The 20,251-nt window shown below is 41.0% G+C and overlaps 1 protein-coding gene and 1 non-coding gene across 5 annotated transcripts in view; one reads left to right on the top strand and one right to left on the bottom strand.

Moving 5' to 3' along the window:
• Nucleotides 1–5,293: 5,293 nt before the first annotated feature.
• Nucleotides 5,294–20,251, bottom strand: part of SNUPN (snurportin 1) — a 35,150-nt gene continuing 20,192 nt past the window's right edge. For 3 of the 4 annotated variants that reach the window (XM_036455256.2, XM_045586573.1, XM_036455239.2), the window contains 4 exons: nt 18,959–19,056; nt 10,357–10,434; nt 9,744–9,824; nt 5,294–6,620 (listed from right to left, as the gene is read on the bottom strand). In XM_036455256.2, the coding sequence (XP_036311149.1) occupies nt 6,294–6,620; nt 9,744–9,824; nt 10,357–10,434; nt 18,959–19,056 (584 nt within the window). In that variant the 3' untranslated portion in view covers nt 5,294–6,293. The remainder of the gene's footprint in view (nt 6,621–9,743; nt 9,825–10,356; nt 10,435–18,958; nt 19,057–20,251) is intronic. The other variant, XM_036455266.2, reaches the window with a different exon arrangement.
• On the top strand, nt 18,775–18,878 carry LOC118709937. The gene has a single exon (XR_004985205.1). It is a non-coding gene; the product is annotated as a U6 spliceosomal RNA (small nuclear RNA).

The following is a 20,251-nucleotide window of genomic DNA, read 5'->3' as shown; positions in this document are numbered from 1 at the left end:
ACAAAAAATAAACTGTGAGCTGTTCAAGGTGGCCAGAAAACTATTATCTAATCACAGTAACCTATAACAAAACTATCTTTATAATAGGTGGTATTTCACAAAGAAGAGTGAGCAGGACATAAATTCTATTCAATAATCACTACTGGATCCTCAGTTAAAAATAGAAGGGCATTTTTCTGAGATACATCCTTCCAGCTACCATTAACAATATCGAATTGTGTGTGGTGATAAAGTTTGGCTGATATGTTCTTTGACTCTTTACATTTATGCCCAGAGTGTCCTTTAGGGAAATAGTCCTTCTAGATCTGATTATTTCTGGGCATAGTCCAGCCAAGTCTCACTGATGCTATCATGCACTGCTCCTGAAATGGCACAGCTGGCTGCTGAATAAAGAATACAGCATTCAGAAGGTGATCAGAGATGAAACAAGTAGGCAGCTAATAATATGCTTCCTGACATGAGAAACATCAGGTTCCTATTGCAGAATTGACCCCAATGGAATTCATGAAAGAGCTTATTGCTATAAGCATGCTAAAATCTTCAGCTAGTAGGAACATCATTGGGTGTGAGGGAGGAAGCTTCTTCTCTGGTTAGATGAGTCAGCTTGAATTGCTCTCTAGGAGCCCAGCAGGAAGGCCAGGTCCACTAGTGTACTGAATTTTGTCATCAGATTCCACTCAACCACAAGTCCTGTTCCCCAAATCTATATAAATAAAAATGTAAATGTTCGTTTGTTCAAAATCTTAAATCTCCGAATGCTTTGAAATTTTGACACAACGTTGCATTCGAATACACGCGTGTTTTTATATACCTTATACCTACTACCCTGTTTCCCCAAAAATAAGACAGTGTCTTATATTAATTTTTGCTCCCAAAGATGAGCTAGGTCTTATTTTCAGGGGATGTCTTATTTTTCCATGAAGAAGAATCTGGTACACATTTATTGTTAAATGAAAATAAAGGAAATTTATTACCTGTATACGGTACGGTAGTACAGTAAAGTTGTCAACACAAACCAGACAAACTGTGAATCCTACAGTATCAAGAAGTTACTCATTTATTCAATGACAATCATGTCATCATCTTCTGGAACATCATCATAACAATCCAATTCCTGAATTTCCTGGTGAATTTCTTGTGACTCCATTTCTTTCAGAATCAGTGGACCAAATCTCTCATGTTTAGCAATAGCACTGTCTTTAAATGAGTACTTCTTGTCAAGGTAGCCTGCTCGCAGTGCATTTGCAATGCAACTGTCAGTGATTTTCTCCCATGAATTCTTCAACCAAGTCACAACTTCTTGAAGTTTAGGTTTCACAAAGATTCCACGCTGATTTCTCTCCATTCTATTTTCAATGTAGTCATTAATTTCCATGAGCAAACTGTCTTTGAATGGCTTGTTTATTGCAATATCAAGAGTCTGGAGATAGGCCTTATTTTCCAGGGGATGACTTATATTTCACTCAGAAAGAAACCTGTAAGTAGGTCTTATTTTCGGAGGATGTCTTATTTTCGGGGAAACACGGTATTATATAGATGTCATACCTGTGACAGGTAAAAACGTTTTTGAAAAACAGCGCCATTGTTGGAAGTAAAAACAACACATGCTATACTAAATATTTTACGATTCCATTTCAATGTTTCTGATTTATGATCCATTTACAATTTCCAAATTTCAATTTTACAATTCCATTTTAATGTTTCCGATTTATGATCCATTTACAATTTCCAAATTCCAATTTTACGATTCCATTTCAATGTTGATAATGATTGAAGATTTGTGCTTAGAAATCACGAATAAAATTCTCAATCAATTGGGAATGCTATCACCGAATCAATCTGCTGCTGCTTTGTTAGATGTAGAATTGTGTCATGAACAAAATTACAACATGGGTGATCTTTTATCATATATGCAATCAAATATTCCTAACCGAACACTTGATTAAAAAGGCATTTACCATCAAATTATGCAAACTATCAATAATGTGGTTGGAGAAATCTTCTTCTTAGATGCGCCAGGAGGAACTGGCAAAACATTCCTGATTGTGGCAGCAATTCGATCCCACAATGACAGAGCCTTAGCTCTTGCGTCGTCCGGAATAGCTGCGACATTGCTACCAGGTGGAAGAACTGCTCATTCCGCTTTGAAATTGCCACTGAACATGCAATTCACTGAAACACCCACGTGCAACATGTCCAAATGGCAAAAGTATTGCAAAAATGCAAACTTATTTTAGGATGAATGCACAATGCTACACAAAAAATCGCTGAGGCTCTTGATCGATCATTGCGAGATTTGTGTGGAAACATCAGATCATTTGGGAACGCATTAATATTGCTTGCAGATTTCAGGCAAACATTACCTGTAATTCCTTGATCGAAACCAGTGGACGAAATAAATGTTTGCCTGAAATACTCTACTTTGTGGCGACACGTAAAGACATTAAAATTAACTACAAATATGCATGTCCAGCTGCAAAATGATCGATCAGCTGAGATTTTTTCACATCAATTGCTGGAAATTGGGAACAGAAAGGTGCTGGTTGATCTGACCTCAGGATGAATTTCATTGCCTCATAGCTTCTGCAATTTAGTGATGTCAAAAGAAAAATTGGCCGAAACTGGTTTGGCTCAGTGGATAGAGAGTCGGCCCGGTTCGATTCCAGTCAAGGACATGTGCCTGGTTGCAGGCACATCCCTAGTGGGGGGGGTGCAAGAGGCAGCAGATTGATGTTTCTCTCTCATTGATGTTTCTAACTCTCTATCCCTCTCTCTTCCTCTCTGTAAAAAATCAATAAAATATATTTTTTTAAAAATTTGGTTGAAAAAGTATTTCCCAATATTCAAACCAATTATAAGACTCACGATTGGCTGAGTGAACGAGCTATTCTTGCGGCCAAAAACAAAGACGTCTAAGAACTTCACAATATTATTCAGTCTAACATTCAAAGCGAGGCAGTCACATACAAGTCCGTCGACAATGTTGTGGAAGCAGATGAAGCGGTTAATTATCCAACAGAATTTTTTTTTTAATATATTTTATTGATTTTGTACAGAGAGGAAGGGAGAGAGATAGCAAGTTAGAAACATCAATGAGCCAAAACCGGTTTGGCTCAATGGATAGACTGAATAGTCACAGGTTTGATTCCGGTCAAGGGCATGTACCTTGGTTGTGGGCACATCCCCGGTGGGGGGTGTGCAAGCAGCAGCTGATCGATGACTCTCTCTCACCGATGTTTCTAACTCTCTCTCCCTCTCCCTTCGTCTCTGTACAAAATCAATAAAATATATATTAAAAAAAGAAAAAGAAACAAACATCGATGAGAGAGAGTCATCGATTAGCTGTCTCTTGCACACCCCCTACTGGGGATATCCCGCAACCAAGGTCATACCCTTGATCGGAATCGAACCCGGGACCCTTCAGTCCCCAAGCCGATGCTCTATCCACTGAGCGAAACCGGTTTCGGCCCAACAGAATTTTTGAATTCACTCGATCTGCCAGGGATGCCACCGCACGTACTGCAATTAAAATCGGCGTGCCAATTATCATGTTGTGAAATATCAACCAGCCAATGCTTTGAAACAGCACGTGGCTTGTAGTACAAAAATTAATGAGCAACTTGTAGAAACAACAATCTTGACAGGACCTTTCAAAGGTGAAGATGTCCTCATTCCTCAAATTCCTATGATTCCAATGGATATGCCATTTCAATTTAAGAGATTGCAGTTCCCCATTCGATTGGTGTTTGCAATATCATCAACAAAGTTCAGGGCCAATCTTTAGAATTGTGCGGTTTAGATGTAGACTCACATGGACAATTATATGTTGCTGTTCTAGAGTCAGCAAACCAATCTCTATATCTGCACAGACAATGGAACAACAGACAATATTGTATACCCACAAGCATTGTGAAATTAAATTTAGTAGAAAGTGCACTTTCTCTTTTCTTCCTTTTCCATTTAACCAGACTGAGCCACAGCAACATGTGGCCGGGTACAGCTAGTAGTGAATAAAAATTTAAAACTTAGAAGGTTACTTGGATTCAGCTTCCATTTTTGGAATACCTGCTTTATACTAGACTTAATTTTATATTTTTTAAAATGCATTTTCATTGATTTCAGAGAGGAAGATAGAGCAATAGAAACATCAATGATGAGAATCATTGATTGGCTGCCTCCTGCACACCCCTACTAGGGATGGCGCCCACAACCCAGGCCTGATCGGTCACTGCTATATCCCCAGGACTAGAACAGGAGGTGCTCAATAGAGATAAATGGAACAGAGGTCAATGAAGGGAGAAAAAAGAGAGGGAGGGAAAGGGACGCAAAGATGTCTTTTTACATGTGGAGCAGGCCTAGGCACAGGGAGCAAAAATCTTTGAATAGTCTTTAGTTGTTCCTCTTAGCTGACAGAGTACTGAAGTTATTTCATAACTTACAGTGATTAGAAAGTTTTTTGTTTTTTTTAATGTGAGCTTGTCCAGTAGAGTGATGGGACCTGCTCCAGGTTTTAACAAAGGGACAAGAAGACCCAACCCACAGGAAGTGTCTACACAGGCATCGGGGGTAAATACAAAGCTATTTTCCTTGTTACGAGTCACAGGTCTTCCCTTGTTCCATCTGCTAGAATCACATGCATATATATGTACGCTCCCCTTTCCTTTGCATAAATGTAGTTATCGGTTCAGATTTGCCATCTTCCTTTTCTAATTAACTACTCTTGAGGTCATTTTTATGTACACATAAGAGGCTTCCTCATTCCACTTATGGCTGAATAGTTTCCACTGTATGTATGGATAATAATTTACTTAACCAATCATCTGTTTATAAACATTTAAATTGTTTCCAGTTTTTTGCTTATAGATAATGCTGTGGTGAATAACCTACTATTCACCTACATCATTTTGCCTGTGTGCAAGGACATTTCTAAGATGCAAACCTAGAAGTAGAATGACCAGGTCAAAAGGAGTCTTGGGAGATATTGCTAAGTTGTGCTTTGCATTGGTCTAGCACAACTTAGCAATATCTTACAAATTAATCAATACAAAGGAACAACTGCATCTGACCTGGTCACTCATCTGACCTGTATCCCTCTGAAATTTTCTCCCCAGGATGCTGGTGTTGCTTAAGTGGAATAGTGAATTCTTCTGTTCAATAAGGTAAGTCCTAGAAAGGTGGAACCAGATTACAGACATGGAAAATGAGAGACATTTCCTGAACACAGAACAGATACCATCTTCCTTCCATCCCCACAGCTGCCTAAGAGCTCTAATTCACAAATCTGAATGGATCCTGCCTGCTCAAAGCTCTTTATTGGCTCCTTTACATTCATGACATAAAATCAAAATCTCTGCATAACACAATCAGGCCCATCTCTCTCTCTCTCTTCCTCCTCTATAACCCTCCAATCCTACCTTATGCTTCAGCCATGCTGAACAGATTTCAGTCCCCACCAAGTCCTGCCCTCCTGCCTCTGTGAGGAACTCCTGACCTTCTATCTGCAGAGCACATTTCTGGCTCTCCTCCGAGCCTCAGTGAAACATCCCCCTGCTCTTCCAGCCCTGAGGCTCTAAGGGCCTTTCTGTTTCCTTAACCTACATCACAGAGGCCTAGCAAAAGGCTTATCTTCTGGAAGGTAATGTTTCAAATGTTTGTTGAAGTACTGAATGATCACCACTTTCATTTTATTTCTGGCAATGTTCCGAACCGAAGAAAATCACATTTGTCTTCTCAGAAGAGGGAAGATATTCAAATACTAAGAACTGCAGTTCCTGGTTAAGACTTTTTAGAAAATGACGTCAGGACAGTAGCAACTAGAAACTCAGCAGAATGCTTAAGTACTAAGACCAGAGTAAAATAGGCCAAGATTTGAACAGTCATGGTGTAGGTAGACTGGGGCTCAGGGGGGGCGGACAGGGACAAGAGGGGGGCTGCTGGGAGAGTTTCAAGTTTGTCTAAGGTTTAAGAATCACAAGTTCCTGACTTTTTAACCATAAAAGCAATCTTGCTGAATAATACATTCACATGGGTACCTGGGGAAAGCTAGACCTGTACACCTATTAATTAAAAGGCCCTTAAAAAAAAAAAATCACAAGTTCTTTTTTTAAGAATCACATATATTTACATTGTGGATCTGGGATACACTTTTTACAGGAGTTAATCTGTTTACAGCTGGAGTGTCTCTGGAAAGTCCACTCTAAAATGAAGTCACCTATTGTCGTCACTGTCCCTCTCCCCAACCTCTGTTCTGAAACCAAGCACCTTCCCGCTACACCCAAAGGAGGCTGCTCTCGTTAGTTTTCCATGTGACTCGCAAGCTGGTCCAAGCTGTGGGGATCACTCTTCAGCTCAGGGGTAGACAGATGCTCAAGCTCATAGTGCCCACTGTTAAAGGCCTTCTGTGTGGGTTTCTCTTTCATGCCCTCCTTCTGGCTCCTCTTATGCTCAATAATCTGCTGGAGCTGGTGCCCGGCATACTCTGGCTTGGTGGTCAGTGGGCACCCAGCTGGCACAGCCACACCAAGAATATCTGATACCATGTATGGGCGTAGCCAGCCCACTAGAGGAGTGCTTCCAGGGCTATAGTGGGTCTGCTTGTGGTAGAAGAGAAGTCCATCCACCTATAAGAGATCAAGGATCAAAATGACTTCTGAGGCCACATGTTTTGAGGAGCCTATACTCATGGGGCAGCTCTAATGGTTCAAATCCTTTTTCTGAATCACTGCCAGAGGAAAGAGTTCTCGTTTCTCACACATGCAATTTCTCTAAATGAAGAAACAGCCTAGAAAACGAAATTTTAGAAAATAAAAAAATATATGCCCTGACTGGTTTGGCTCAGTGGATAGATCGTTGGCCTGCGGACTCAAGGGTTCCAGGTTCAATTCCGGTCAAGGGCATGTACCTTGGTTGCCAGTACTTCCCCAGTAGAGAGTATGCAGGAGGCAGCTGATTGATGTTTTTATCCCTCTCCCTTCCTCTCTGTAAAAATCAATAAAAATATTATTTTGAAAAAAGAAAGAAAAGAAAACCCTTTCATCTACCATGAGGGTATTTTCGAGATGGGGCTGGCTCAAAGTTCTGGGGGCTTCTGTAATAACACAGTTAGTATGAAGTAGAAATTCAACTTGAACCCAAGTCCTCTTCCCAAATCCCATGCATTCCTACCACTCAGAGATCTCATAGTGGGTTATGTGTTCTGCAAACGGAACAAAGCAGGGGAACTGGGTAGGCCCATATGAGATGCTGGACTGCTGAGCACAGAGGAAACCTGTGTGGTCAGTGGTTGAGCATTTACCTATAAACCAGAAAGTCATGGTTTAATTCTTAGTCAGAGAACATGCCTTGAAGTACTGATCCCCAGTTGGGAATGTGCAGGAGGCAGCCAATCAATGATTCTCTCTCACCACTGATATTTCTATCAATATCTCAGCCTTTCTCCTTCTTCTGAAATCAATAAAAATAAATTAAAAACAAAAAGAAGCCATACTCCCCAAGCCATTGCTGGCTCCCTAACTCTTGCAAGCTATGTTCTAGGAAACTCAGTTTTTCTTAATGGAAAGAATTCCTACAGCCCTAGCCAGTTTGGCTCAGTAGATAGAACGTCGGCCTGTGGACTGAAGGGTTCCAGGTTCGATTCAGGACAAGGGCATGTACCTTGGTTGCGGGGGTGTGCAGGAGGCAGCTGATCGATGTTTCTCATCGATGTTTCTAATTCTCTATTTCTCTCCCCCTTCCTCTCTGTAAAAATCAATAATATATATATATAAAAAGATTTCCTACAGTCCCAAATTTTATTTTCTGGGAATCAGCAACTCATCTCTAAAAAACATTTACTGGATAAACCAAAGAACTTGTATGCATGCATATAAGCCTAACCAATGAACACAGACACCAGGATGGTGAAAGCAGGAGTAGGGGCTGGGAGATTGGGGGTGCAATGAGGGGGATAAGAAGACATATGTAATACCTTAATCAATAAAGAAAAAAAAAGCATTTACTGTAACTTTATTATAGTATAAGGGCTATAAGTAAAAATAAAGATGGCAGTCACCCTGGTTAGTGAGACACAGTAGTTGGAGCATCAGTCTGAACACTGAAGGGTCTCAGGTTTGATTGACATACCTTGGGTGTGAGTTCACTCCTCAGGGCGAGTGTGGTATGCAACCAGTCCATGTGTTTGTGTCACATCAATGTTTCTCTCTCTCTCTCCCCCTCCCTCCCATTTTCTTTCTCTCTCTCTCTCTCTCCCCCCCTCCCTCCCATTCTCTCTCTCTCTCTCTCTCTCTTAAATATATTTTATTGATTTTTTACAGAGAGGAAGGGAGAAAGATAGAGAGCTAGAAACGTCGATGAGAGAGAAACTTCAACCAGCTGCCTCTTGCACACCCCCTACCGGGGATGTGCCTGCAACCAAGGAATTGAATTAGGGACCTTTCAGTCCGCAGACCGATGCTCTACCGTTGAGCCAAACCGGTTTCGGCTCATTCTCTTTCTCTTAAAAGTAATGAGAAAAAAAAAATATCCTCATGTGAGGATTAACAAAAATAGATAAATAAAAATAAAGATGGTGTTCTTACCACCTTCTTCTTTTTTTTTTTTTTTATTGATTTTTTTTTTATAGAGAGGAAGGGAGAGAGATAGAGAACCAGAAACGTCGATGAGAGAGAAACATCGACCAGCTGCCTCTTGCACCCCCCCCACTGGGGGTGTGCCCGCAACCAACGTACATGCCCCTGACTGGAATCGAACCCGGGACCCTTCAGTCCGCAGACCGACGCTCTACCACTGAGCTAAACCGGTTTCGACCTTACCACCTTCTTAATTGACTCCCAGAAATGAAGGCAACCACCCGAAGCTGTGATCCTTTCTGCAAAACATATCCAGTTCAAGTAAAGACTTAAAGGTGACTAGGCAGAATTTTAAAGGGTTTGTTGGAAAAAGGAAAGTTTGCTTATTGAGACTGGAGAGGATAACTTCAGGTTCTAAGGATGACAGAAGACTGCTCCAAGACTGAAGAGCTGCTGCTGACAATGAGAGACTTTCAACACTAAAACCGGGAAAGTCCAGGACATAAACTGGGATGAGTTGATCACCTGCCCCATGTCACTGCTGAGCAAGCACTGACATACCCAGGATCATTTGCTCTTCCTAGGAAGGAAGATTTAGAAGTTTACATCCCTGTGGTCCATCAGTCAAAGAAGCCCCTTGACTTTACAACCAGCCATGGCAGTTACACAAAGGACCTGGTTCTCAAGCTTACAACAGGAAGGGGCAAACAAGGAACGATCTAGGAATGAAAGCCTCACCATGATCTGGGCCTCAGTTTATCTGTAAAACGAGAGCGTTAGATGAGGTGTCCTTTAAGGGCCCTTCTAACTCTGGCATTCTGATTTACGGAGAAGGGTAGAGCTGAGGCTCTGAAGGGCAGTGAGTATGTCTCTTTCTAGAAATCAGCTTTCAGTTCTTTTCTCTTTCTTACAAATGATTTTAGAGAGAAAAGGAGAAGGGGATAGAGAGAAAGAGAGAATCATCGAAAGGTTGTCTCCAGCATGCACCCTGACAAGGAATCGAATCTACAATTTTGTGGTGCCCAGTATGACATTCCGACCAATCTTCTGAGCCATACCAGCCAGGGCTCAGCCCTTTTCTGATACTTTAACATAGCAAAGTCAAAATATATGTGTAATCAAGTTTTCTTGTGTCCTGAAATCACATTAGAACAATAAAGACAATGACTTTTTTACCTCAAAAGGGAAATCCATAGACAGCACCTTACACAGGCTCTCAGGGGTACAAGGAAAATTCTTTAGCCCCACAAATTTAAACTAAAATATAAATTGAAACAAAGAATTAGTACATATTACAAATAATACTCTTCCAGCAACTGGAAAGCTATATCAAAGAAGCTTTTGGTCTCTTCCTTCCCAGCTATTTCCCCTCCAAATAGATGCTGAATTAATAGGTCAATGGTTCTCAACCTTGCTCTATAAGGAGAATCATTTGGGGAACTCTTAAAGAAGCCCAACCACTATTTATTGAGAGCCTACCATAAGTACTATGCTAGGAGGACATACATATTTTTCTAACTTAGTTCTTAGAACCACCCTGTAAAATAGATATTATTCACCTTATTTTACAGATGAAGAAACTAAGGCCAAGTGATGTTTTTAGCTTAGCCTAATAATTATTAAAGCCAAAACTGGAATTCAGATCTGGATGACTGTTAAGCCTATAATCTTCCTGTTATGCTGTTCTCTCTCAATATTAAAGAATTTCATTCATAATGGTTATGTAAATAACAGATCATTCCAAACCAATCCATATAAAGAGCTCTACAACCCAAATCCCAGGCCTCACAGGATTGAGCTTGGTGTTCTCTCCCAGTCCTTCTTCTTCTGGTAACTTTGAATGCATCCAGTAGAATCGGAAATCAGTCTGCCACAAAGAAAAGACAAAGATAAAATACAGCTCATTTCAAACTCTACTAGAAGCAAAAAGCCATATTCTAAATAGCCACCTGATTTATGAAGACCTAAGTCTTTCTATCACTACTCTAATTTCCTTAAAACACTGCCATCAGATCAGGAAAGTATTTTAAAATCTTTGAAGATTTTTTTCTTTCGATTTGCCAACGTGTCAAAAATAACCTCTATTACTTTTATAACAGCCTCTTATGTTCTCACACTTCCTTGCTAGAAGCCTTTGTAGCAGGTGCTTTCAGGGCTGGAGCTTTCAGACCCTTGTGCTTTTCAAGGTGCTGCCTTCTGGCCTATAGCTTTCTAGGCAGACACCCTCTGGACTGGAGCCATCTTACCTGCAGGGGTCACCTTTTTTTTTAAAGAATAGTTTATTGATTTTGAGAGAGAGAGAGAGAGAGAGAGAGAGAGAGAGAGAGAGAGAGAGAGAGAGAGAGAGAGAGGGAGAGAGAAAGAGAGAAAGGGTAAGAAACATTGATGTGAGAGCACAACATCAACTGGTTGCCTCCTGCATTCCGCCTTCTCTCCCCACAAGGGAGAAGTCCAAAACCTGGGTTATGTGCCCTGACTGGGAATAGAACTGGTGACCTTTCTGGGCATGTCACGACATCCAACCACCTGAGCCACAATGGCCAGGGCCAGTGGCCACCATTTTTGCTGGAACCTTTGCAGAAGCAGTTGTAACTCCACCTTTAACTGCAGGGAACTTTCAGGAGATCTCCCTCCCACCCTCCAAATCCTCTCTAGAGGATAGTTTCTCCATTGATTTTTAGAGAGGGTAAGGAAGATGGGGGAGGGAGGAGAGAAGCATACATGTGAAAAAGACACATCCATTGATTGCCTCCCACATGTGCTCAATTAGAGCTAGGGATTGAACCTACAACCCAGATACATGCCTTTGACCAGGAATCAACCTGTGACCCTTCGATGCATGATCGACACTAGCCAGGGCAGAACTGCCTTTTAAAGGTTCCTGACTTCAAGCTTGATTATTCAGTTCCTCATTTTCTTTACTGTCATGACCATGTAATGATCAAAATCTGTCATTGGCTTGCTTTTCTCTGGCTTCAATCTTATTGGCTCATCTTGTGGCTGCTAGGCTTGTTAAGCAAACTTCTGGCGGGCACTATATGAGAACTTGGGATGAAGACAGTAAGCCGCATGCATTTGAAAGTCATGGCTTGTCTCCTTACTTGAGTGAAAGTTCCATTAACCAAAGCCCTGTTCTGATGGATATCTATAATCTCGAGCAGCTTCGGGTCAAGAGGCCCAAAGGAAAGGTAGGCCACCCAGACAACCTCCATGAAGCAGTTGAACACCATGTTGACTGGGTTGTGTGAGAAGGAAAAAGGCATGAAGATTTTTTTTAAAAAATCCAGTAATATTAATGGCAATAGGCCAAATATTATGAAAGACCTACTATGTGTCCAGCTCTAAGATAAGATCTGTACAAACATAATCTTATTAATCCAAAACCACCCTGTGAGAGTTGTATTATCATTATCTCTATTCTATAGGTGAAAGGGCAGAGGCTCAAAGACATTATATCACTTGCCTAGTTTCCCACAAAAACTACTAAGACACTACAACTCCAAGTCACATTAGGTCAACCTTTGCTTTATTTTAATCGTGAGGAGTAGAAACTACTGTATAGCTTAATTGATACTCTGAATCAGTGATATAAACTTCACTGTACTTATTTTTGTCATTTTTTCTTTTAATATATTTTATTGATTTTTTACAGAGAGGAAGAGAGAGGGATAGAAAGCTATTGTAGAAACATCGATGAGAGAGAGACATCAGCCAGCTGCCTCTTGCACACTCCCTACTGGGGATATGCCCACAACCAAGGTACATGCCCTTACCGGAATTGAACCCGGGACCCTTCAGTCCCCAAGCCGACGCTCTATCCATTGAGCCAAACGGGTCTCGGCTATTTATGTCATTTTCTTTCTTTACATTATTTAGCCTTCAGAAACAAAAAAACCCCAACATAGTCTTTTCTTTATACTATAAAAACATAGGTTGCCTAACTGGTGGGGCTCAATGGTTAAGCATTGACCTATGAACCAAGAATACAAGGTTCGATTTCCCATCAAGGCACATGCCAGGGTTGTGGGGCTGGGTCCTCAGTAGGGGGTATGCAGTTGGTAGATGATCAGTGATTCTCTCTCATCATTGATGTTTCCTTTTTTTGCTTCCTGGAAAGATTTTTAAAAAATATATTTTTATTGATTTCAGAGAGAAAGTGAGAGGGAGAGATAGAAACATCAATGATTAGACTCATTGATTGGCTGCCTCCTGCATACCCCTTCTGGGGATCAAGCACACAACCTGGGCATATGTCCTTGATGGAAATCAAATCTAGGACCCTTCAGTCTGCAGGCCAACACTCTATTCACTGAGCAAAACCAGTTAGAGCTCATCATTGATATTTTTATTTCTCTCCCTCTCCTTTCTTCTCTGAAATGAATTCAAATATTTGGAGGGTAAAAGATAAGTTTAAAACAAAAAATAGCTGGTTTTAGTTACTGAATTCATATATTGCAAAAGCATGTTAGAAAACATCCTTCAACAGAATTACAGGAAAATGTGTTTGGACTGAATTTTTTTGAAAATATATTTTATTTATTTTTTAAAAAAAATATATTTTATTGATTTTTTACAGAGAGGAAGGGAGAGGGATAGAGAGTTAGAAACATCAATGAGAGAGAAACATTGATCAGCTGCCTCCGCACACCACCTACTGGGGATGTGCCCACAACCAAAGTAAATACCCTTGACTGGAATTGAACCTGGGACCCTTCAGTCTGCAGACTGATGCTCTAATGAGCCAAACCTGTTAGGGCTGGACTGAATTTAAGACTACCGAGTTTTAGGTTTGGTTCTGCATCTGGGCAAGTTACAGAACATCTGTGGCTCTCAAATTCCTTATCAAAAGGATTACAAATAGGAGTACTTACCTTTTATTTTTTAAAAAAATATATTTTATTGATTTTTTACAGAGAGGAAGAGAGAGGAACAGAGAGTTAGAAATATCGATGAAAGAGAATAATCGATCAGCTGCCTCTTGCACACACCCTACTGGGGATGTGCTCGCAACCAAGGTACATGCCCTTGACTGGAATGGAACCTGGGACCCTTTAGTCTACAGGCTGACGCTCTATCCGCTGAGCCAAACCGGTTTCGGCAGGAGTACTTACCTTTTAGAGATGTAAGGAATTTAAGGATATAATGCTCAAAATTGCTTAGTAATGCCTGTACTGGAGAATATTCTTAGAATGAGGAGCATGTTAGAATTTCAAAGTACTACCACTGAGCAGATGAGGAAACCCAGCTTTTAGGAATGACATGAAAGGAAATAGCCTACCCAGCTGGTGTCACTCAGTGGCTGAGCATCAATCGATGCACCAGAAGGCCCCAGTTCAATTCCTGGTAGGGCACATGCCCAGGTTTCTGGCTTGATCCTCAGCAGGGGGTATGCAAGAGGCAGCCAATCAGTGTTGATGCTTCTCTTTCTCTTTCTCTCAAAAACAAAAAAGAAAGACTATGGTGATAACCCATGATTCTCACACTTGGCCTGCATGAAGAGCACCTGCAGGCTGATAAAATATAATCCACCTCAACAGTTTCTCATTCAGTAGGTCTGAGAACTTTATTTTATCTTTTTCAATTATGGTTGAAATTCCCTATTATTTTATATTGGTTCTGGCATACAGCATAGGTTTAGACATTTATATAATTTATGAAATGATCCCCTCAATGTTTTAGTACCTGACACCACACATAATTACAAAATTATTGATTATATTCCCTATACTGTCCTTTACATCCTCATGACTATTTTGTAACTGCCAATTTTTATTCTTAAACCTTTCACATTCTTTTTTTTTTTTTTTTTTTAAATATATTTTTTATTGATATTTTACAGAGAGGAGGAAGGGAGAGAGATAGAGAGCTAGAAACGTCTGTGAGAGAGAAACATTGACCAGCTGCCTCCTGCACACCCCCCACCAGGGATGTGCCCGCAACCAATGTACATGCCCTTGACCGGAATCGAACCCGGGACCCTTCAGTCCGCAGACCGACGCTCTACCACTGAGCCAAACCGGTTTCGGCCCTTTCACATTCTTAAACTAGCCCCCCAAACCTCCTCACATCTAGCAACCATCAGTTTGTTCTTTATATCTATTTCTGTACTCCTTGAACATTTATTTTGATCTTTAGATTCCACATGTAAATGAAATCATAGATTATTTGCCTTTCCCAGTCTGACTTATTCCATTTAATACATTACTTTCTTTTTATAAAAAAATATATTTTATTGATTTTTTAGAGAGGAAGGGAGAGGGCTAGAAAGTTAGAAACATTGATGAGAGAGAAACATCAATCAGCTGCCTCCTGCACACTCCCTACTGGGTATGTGCCCACAACCAAGGTACATGCCCTTGACCGGATTCGAACCTGGGACCCTTGAGTCCGTAGGCTGATACTCTATCCACTGAGCCAAACCAGTTAGAGCTAGCACAATTTCTTTTGTAGGTCCATCCATGTTGTCACAAATAGTGAGATTGCATTCTTTTTCATGGATGACTAATATTCCCTTGCACATGCTTCACCTTATTTAGTTTTAATTTTCTGAGGAATTTCCATACTGTTTTCCAAAGTGGCTGCATCAATTTGCAATACAACCAAGAGTGCACAAGGATTCCATTTCCTCCACATCATCCCCAACTCTTGGTGTTTGCTGATTTCTTGATGATAGTCATTCTAACAAGCATAATATCTCATTGTGGTTTTAATTTGCATTTCTCTGATGATTAGTGACATAGAGCATCTTTTTATCTTTCTATTGGTCATCTGTATGACTTCTTTGAATAAATGTCTATTAGGTCCTTTGCCCGTATTTTAATTGGGAAGTTTGATTTTTGGTGTTGTGAGTTCTTTATAAATTTTACATATTAACTACTTATCAGATATATTATTGGCAAATACAGTCTCCCATTCAGTAGGCTGTCTTTTTCTTTTGTTGACTATTTCCTTTACCATGCAAAAACTTTTTAGTTTGCCCAGACAGTGTTGCTCAGTGGTAGAGCAAGAGGTTATGGTTCAATTCCTGGTCAGGGCACATGCCCAGGTTGCAGGCTCGATATCCAGTTGGGGGTGTACAGGAGGCAGATGATCGATAATGTTCCTCTCATTGATATTTTTATCACTCTCTTTTCCCCTCCCTCTAAAAATCAATTAAAAACAAAACATTAAAAAAAACTTTTATGATTCTGAGTCTACATTTAAGTCTTTAAACCATATACGAGAATAAACTCAAAATGGATTAAGAAGGTGGTCTAGTTTCACTTTTTGCACAATTCTGTCCAGTTTTCCCAACACTATTTATTGAATACACTGCTTTTATCCCATTTGATATCCTTGCCTCCTTTATTAATTGACCATAGAGTTTAGGTTTACTTTGGGGCTTTCTCTTCAGTTCCATTGAACTATGAATCTACTTTTAAGCCAGTACCATGTCATTTTGATTACTACAACCTTGAAATATAGTTTAATATCAGGTAGCATGATATGTCCAACTTTGTTATTTCTCAAGACAGCTTTGGCTTTTAGTGCCTTTTTGGGTTCCATACAAATTTAGAATTATTTCTTCTACTTTTGTAAAAAATGTCATTGTTATTTTGATAAGGACTGCAAAGAATCTCGATTGCTTTGCACAGTATAGACATTTTAGTGATGTTAATTCTTCCTGTCCATGAGCACAATATATGCTTCATTTGTACCTTCTTCAATTTCTTCTATTGATTTTTGGTGGAATTGTTATGGTTCTATGTGTATAGTGGTTCTGTGTGTCTATTAAAAATGACAGTTTTACTTCACTTAAAAAAATCATTTCTGTTCAGATTATAGATATTTCCCCCCCGCCCCCGCCATAGCTCCCCTCTATCTGGTCCCCCCCAACTTAGGCCCTCACTTCCTCCCCCGCCCTGTCCTCATCTATAGGTGTAAGCTCTTTGTCCAATCTCTTCCCACATCCCCCACACCCCCTTCCACCTGAGAAGCTCTTTATCTGACTTTCAATTCTAAACGATAGCTTTGCTGGGTAATCTTGGTTGTTGGTTCTTGCTATTCCTCACTTTGAATATTTCTTGCCACTCCCTTCTGGCCTGCATAGTTTCTGTTGAGAAATCAGCTGACATTCGTATGGGTACTCCCTAACTGTTTTCTCTTGCTGCTTTTAAGATTCTCTTTGTCTTTTGCCCTTGGCATTTTATTTATTTTTATTTCTTTTTAAAAAATATATTTTATTAATTTTTTACAGAGAGGAAGAGAGAGGGATAGTTAGAAACATCGATGAGAGAGAATCATCGATCAGCTGCCTCTTGCACACCTCCTACTGGAGATGTGCCCGCAACCAAGATACATGCCCTTGACCGGAATCGAACCCAGGACCTTTCAGTCCGCAGGCAGATGCTCTATCCACTGAGCCAAACCGGTCTCGGCTGCCCTTGGCATTTTAATTACGATGTGTCTTGCTGTGATTCTCTTGGATTCCTCTTGTTTGGGATTCTCTGCGCTTCCTGGACTTGAAAGTCTATTTCTTTCACCAGGTGGGGAAAGTTTTCTGTCATTATTTAAAATTTTTTAAAATACATCTATTATTTTGCAGCATCAGTTTTCCACTGATAAAAACGACAAAGGCATAATATAACACCAGGTAATGAATCATACTGAAATAGAATACATTACAATCAACAAATTCTATCAATGGAAAATAGAACGTTTATAACACATTCATTGCCTAGAAATAGGAGCAACAAATGTTACGAAAAATTAATAAAAATATAGATATGTTATGAGTTGAGTCTTCCTGGTGTCCAATTATGCCACAAGGAGGGGATCAATGCTCCAAGTCCAACAAATTCAATAGGAAAAACACAAGGCAGCCACGAGTCACAGATTTGCAAATATGAAATGCTCTCCTGCTGAAACCGGTTTGGCTCAGTGGATAGAGCGTTGGGCTGTGGACTGAAGGGTCCTGTGTTCGATTCCAGTCAAGGGCATGTACATTTGTTGTGGGCACGTCCCCAGTAGGGGGTGTGTAGGAGGTGGCTGGTTGGTGTTTCTCTCTAATCGACGTTTCTAGCTCTCTATCCCTCTCTGTGAAAAATCAATAAAAACTCTCCCAGTCCTACCCGTACCAGAGGACACCGCCAGAAGGAGTATGGAATCTGGGCTGGGTACTTTGGAAAGTTCTTGGCAGCAGCTCTCCAGTGGATCATGCACCACCAGCAGCTACTGTGCTCCCAGCCCTGATAACTAGCAGCAAGGTCACATGTGCTGCGGCCACAAAGGAGCAGAGCAAATGCCACCTCTGCAAGATGGATGCTTAGAGGTAGGCTGACACTGCACAAGAGCAACTGGCATCCAAGATGCAATGATCAGTGCTTCTTGCACTTGCGTGGGCACACACCCTGGTCCCCTCTGGTCATGAGGCATCTGCAGGACTTGGAGGGGATAGACTCCCTTAAAGATCCAGTAACTTGCAGGGGTTCTCCTCCCTCTCAGCCCAAGGCCGGCAGGAGGAAAAGGGCCTCTGAGCGAGGGGGTTGTGGTGGTTTGTAGGCCAGCCATGCCCCCCAGCAACCCAAGGGGAGGCTCTGGTATCGGATATATTTACCTTCTACAATTGAAACTTTGTAGCTTGGAGTGGAGTCAAGCCTCCTGCTTGCTCAGTGGCGGCAACACCTGTTTCTGTTCCGATTTGTTTACCTTCTATAATTGAAACTTTGTAGCCTTGTGTGGAGGCCTAGGCAGCAAGGGCAAGTGGAAAGCTTGGCTTCCTCTGTTGCCGGGGTAAGGCCTCCCTCCTGCTCTCTGTGGCTGTAGCCATCTTGGTTGCGTTTATTTGCATACTTGCTCTGATTGGCTTATGGGTGTGGCTTGTGGAGCCGAGTGATGGTTAATTTGCATATTATTCTTTTATTAGGTAGAATTGGGGCACTTAACCATTTACATTTAAAATAATTGTTGATAGTACATACTTATTCCCATTTTTTATTCACAATTGTTCTTTTCCCCCTGTCCTGACTTTCTGCAAGTCTACTAGATGATGTCTTACATTTCACCTTCTCTATCTTGATCAAAGGTATTCCCTTCACCTACAATCTTCCCTGACAACAATCCTCCCAAGACTCTGGAGAGGGCAGGGGGCAGCTGCAACCCATACAAAGTCCCAGCCACCTCTACTGCTCTGTTTCTTTCTTTCCTGCCCTCAAGAATTTACTATACTGTGCTTGCTTCAGCAGCACATATACTAAAATTGGAACAATACAGTGATTAGCATGGCCCCTGTGCAAGGATGACCTGCAAATACATGAAGCATTCCATATTTAAAAAGAAAAGCTAATTTAAACAAACTCAAAGATGTAAGAAATGGAGAAAACAGAACACATGAGGAGATTATTGTTCCTTACCTGGCAGTCATAAAAAGGGTGGCCCCGCCAGCACATCACATCCAGAATGTAGTAGGTCTGCTTTGCCTCACTGTAAATGCAGTCCAGAATGGTATAGTCTGGGACACAATGCAGAAAGTCAGTACAGGGTCCCCTTCCAATCAGGGTTCCCTCCACCACAATATAGGAAGCCCATCTTAGGGCTTGGAAACAGAATTCCATAATCTTTGGTACTTGCAGCAAGCACCAGCACTAAGGTATGAGAATTTAGTAGGGAAGACATTCTTCACAATCCACCTGAAGAATGGTGACCTGAGGTAGGACAACATAGGAGGGATCAAGGCAACCCCTAAGCCAAGTGGAAATTCTGAGCTTTTATATAAATTAGAACATTTACTTACAGAAGCTCAAGTTTGAAAGCATTTTAGTTTGTAATTACTTTTTTTTTTTTTTAATATGTTTTATTGACTTTTTACAGAGAGGAAGAGAGAGGGATAGAGAGCTAGAAACATCGATGAGAGAGAGACATCGATCAGCTGCCTCTTGCACACCCCCCATTGAAGATGTGCCCACAACCAAGGTACATGCCCCTGACCGGAATAGAACCCAGGACCTTTCAGTCTGCAGACCGACGCTCTATCCACTCAGCTAAACCGGTTTCGGCTGTTTGTAATTACTTTTGAGTTACTATCATGGGAATAGTGTTCTGTGGGGAACATTATCTGCACGTAGTCCCTGCTTTTAAGAAAGTTACAATCTGTCCTCGCCAACATGGCTCAGTGATGAGAGCACGGGCCTATGACCAAAGAGTTACAGAGGTTTTTAAAAAATATATATATTTTATTGATATTTTATAAGAGTAAGGGAGAAGGATAGAAAGTTAGAAACATCGATGAGAGAGAAACATCGATCAGCTGTCTCCTCCTGCACACTTCCCACTAGATATGTGCTCGCAACTAAGGTACATGCCCTTGACCAGAATCAAACCTGGGACTCTTGAGTCCACTGAGCCAAACTGGTTAGGGCAAGAGTTGCAGGTTTGATCCCGGTCTGGGTGTGGGAGGCAACTGATCAATGTGCCTCTCTGGCATGGATGTTTTACTCTCTCCCCAACCTTCTATTCTCTCTTTAAAAAAAAAAAAAAAAAAAGAGGAGAAAACATTCTTGGGTGAGGATTAACAACAAAAATCACAATCTAGCTCTAGTTGGTTTTGGCTCGGTGGATAGAATGTTGGCCTGCGGACCAAAGGGTCCCAGGTTCGATTCTGGTCAAGGGCATGTATCTTGGTTGCGAGCACATACCCAGTAGGGGGT

The sequence above is a fragment of the Pipistrellus kuhlii genome, unplaced genomic scaffold (genome assembly GCF_014108245.1).
Source record: "Pipistrellus kuhlii isolate mPipKuh1 unplaced genomic scaffold, mPipKuh1.p scaffold_m20_p_1, whole genome shotgun sequence".
Lineage (NCBI taxonomy): Eukaryota > Metazoa > Chordata > Mammalia > Chiroptera > Vespertilionidae > Pipistrellus > Pipistrellus kuhlii.
This window is presented reverse-complemented; position numbering and strand designations above follow the sequence as displayed.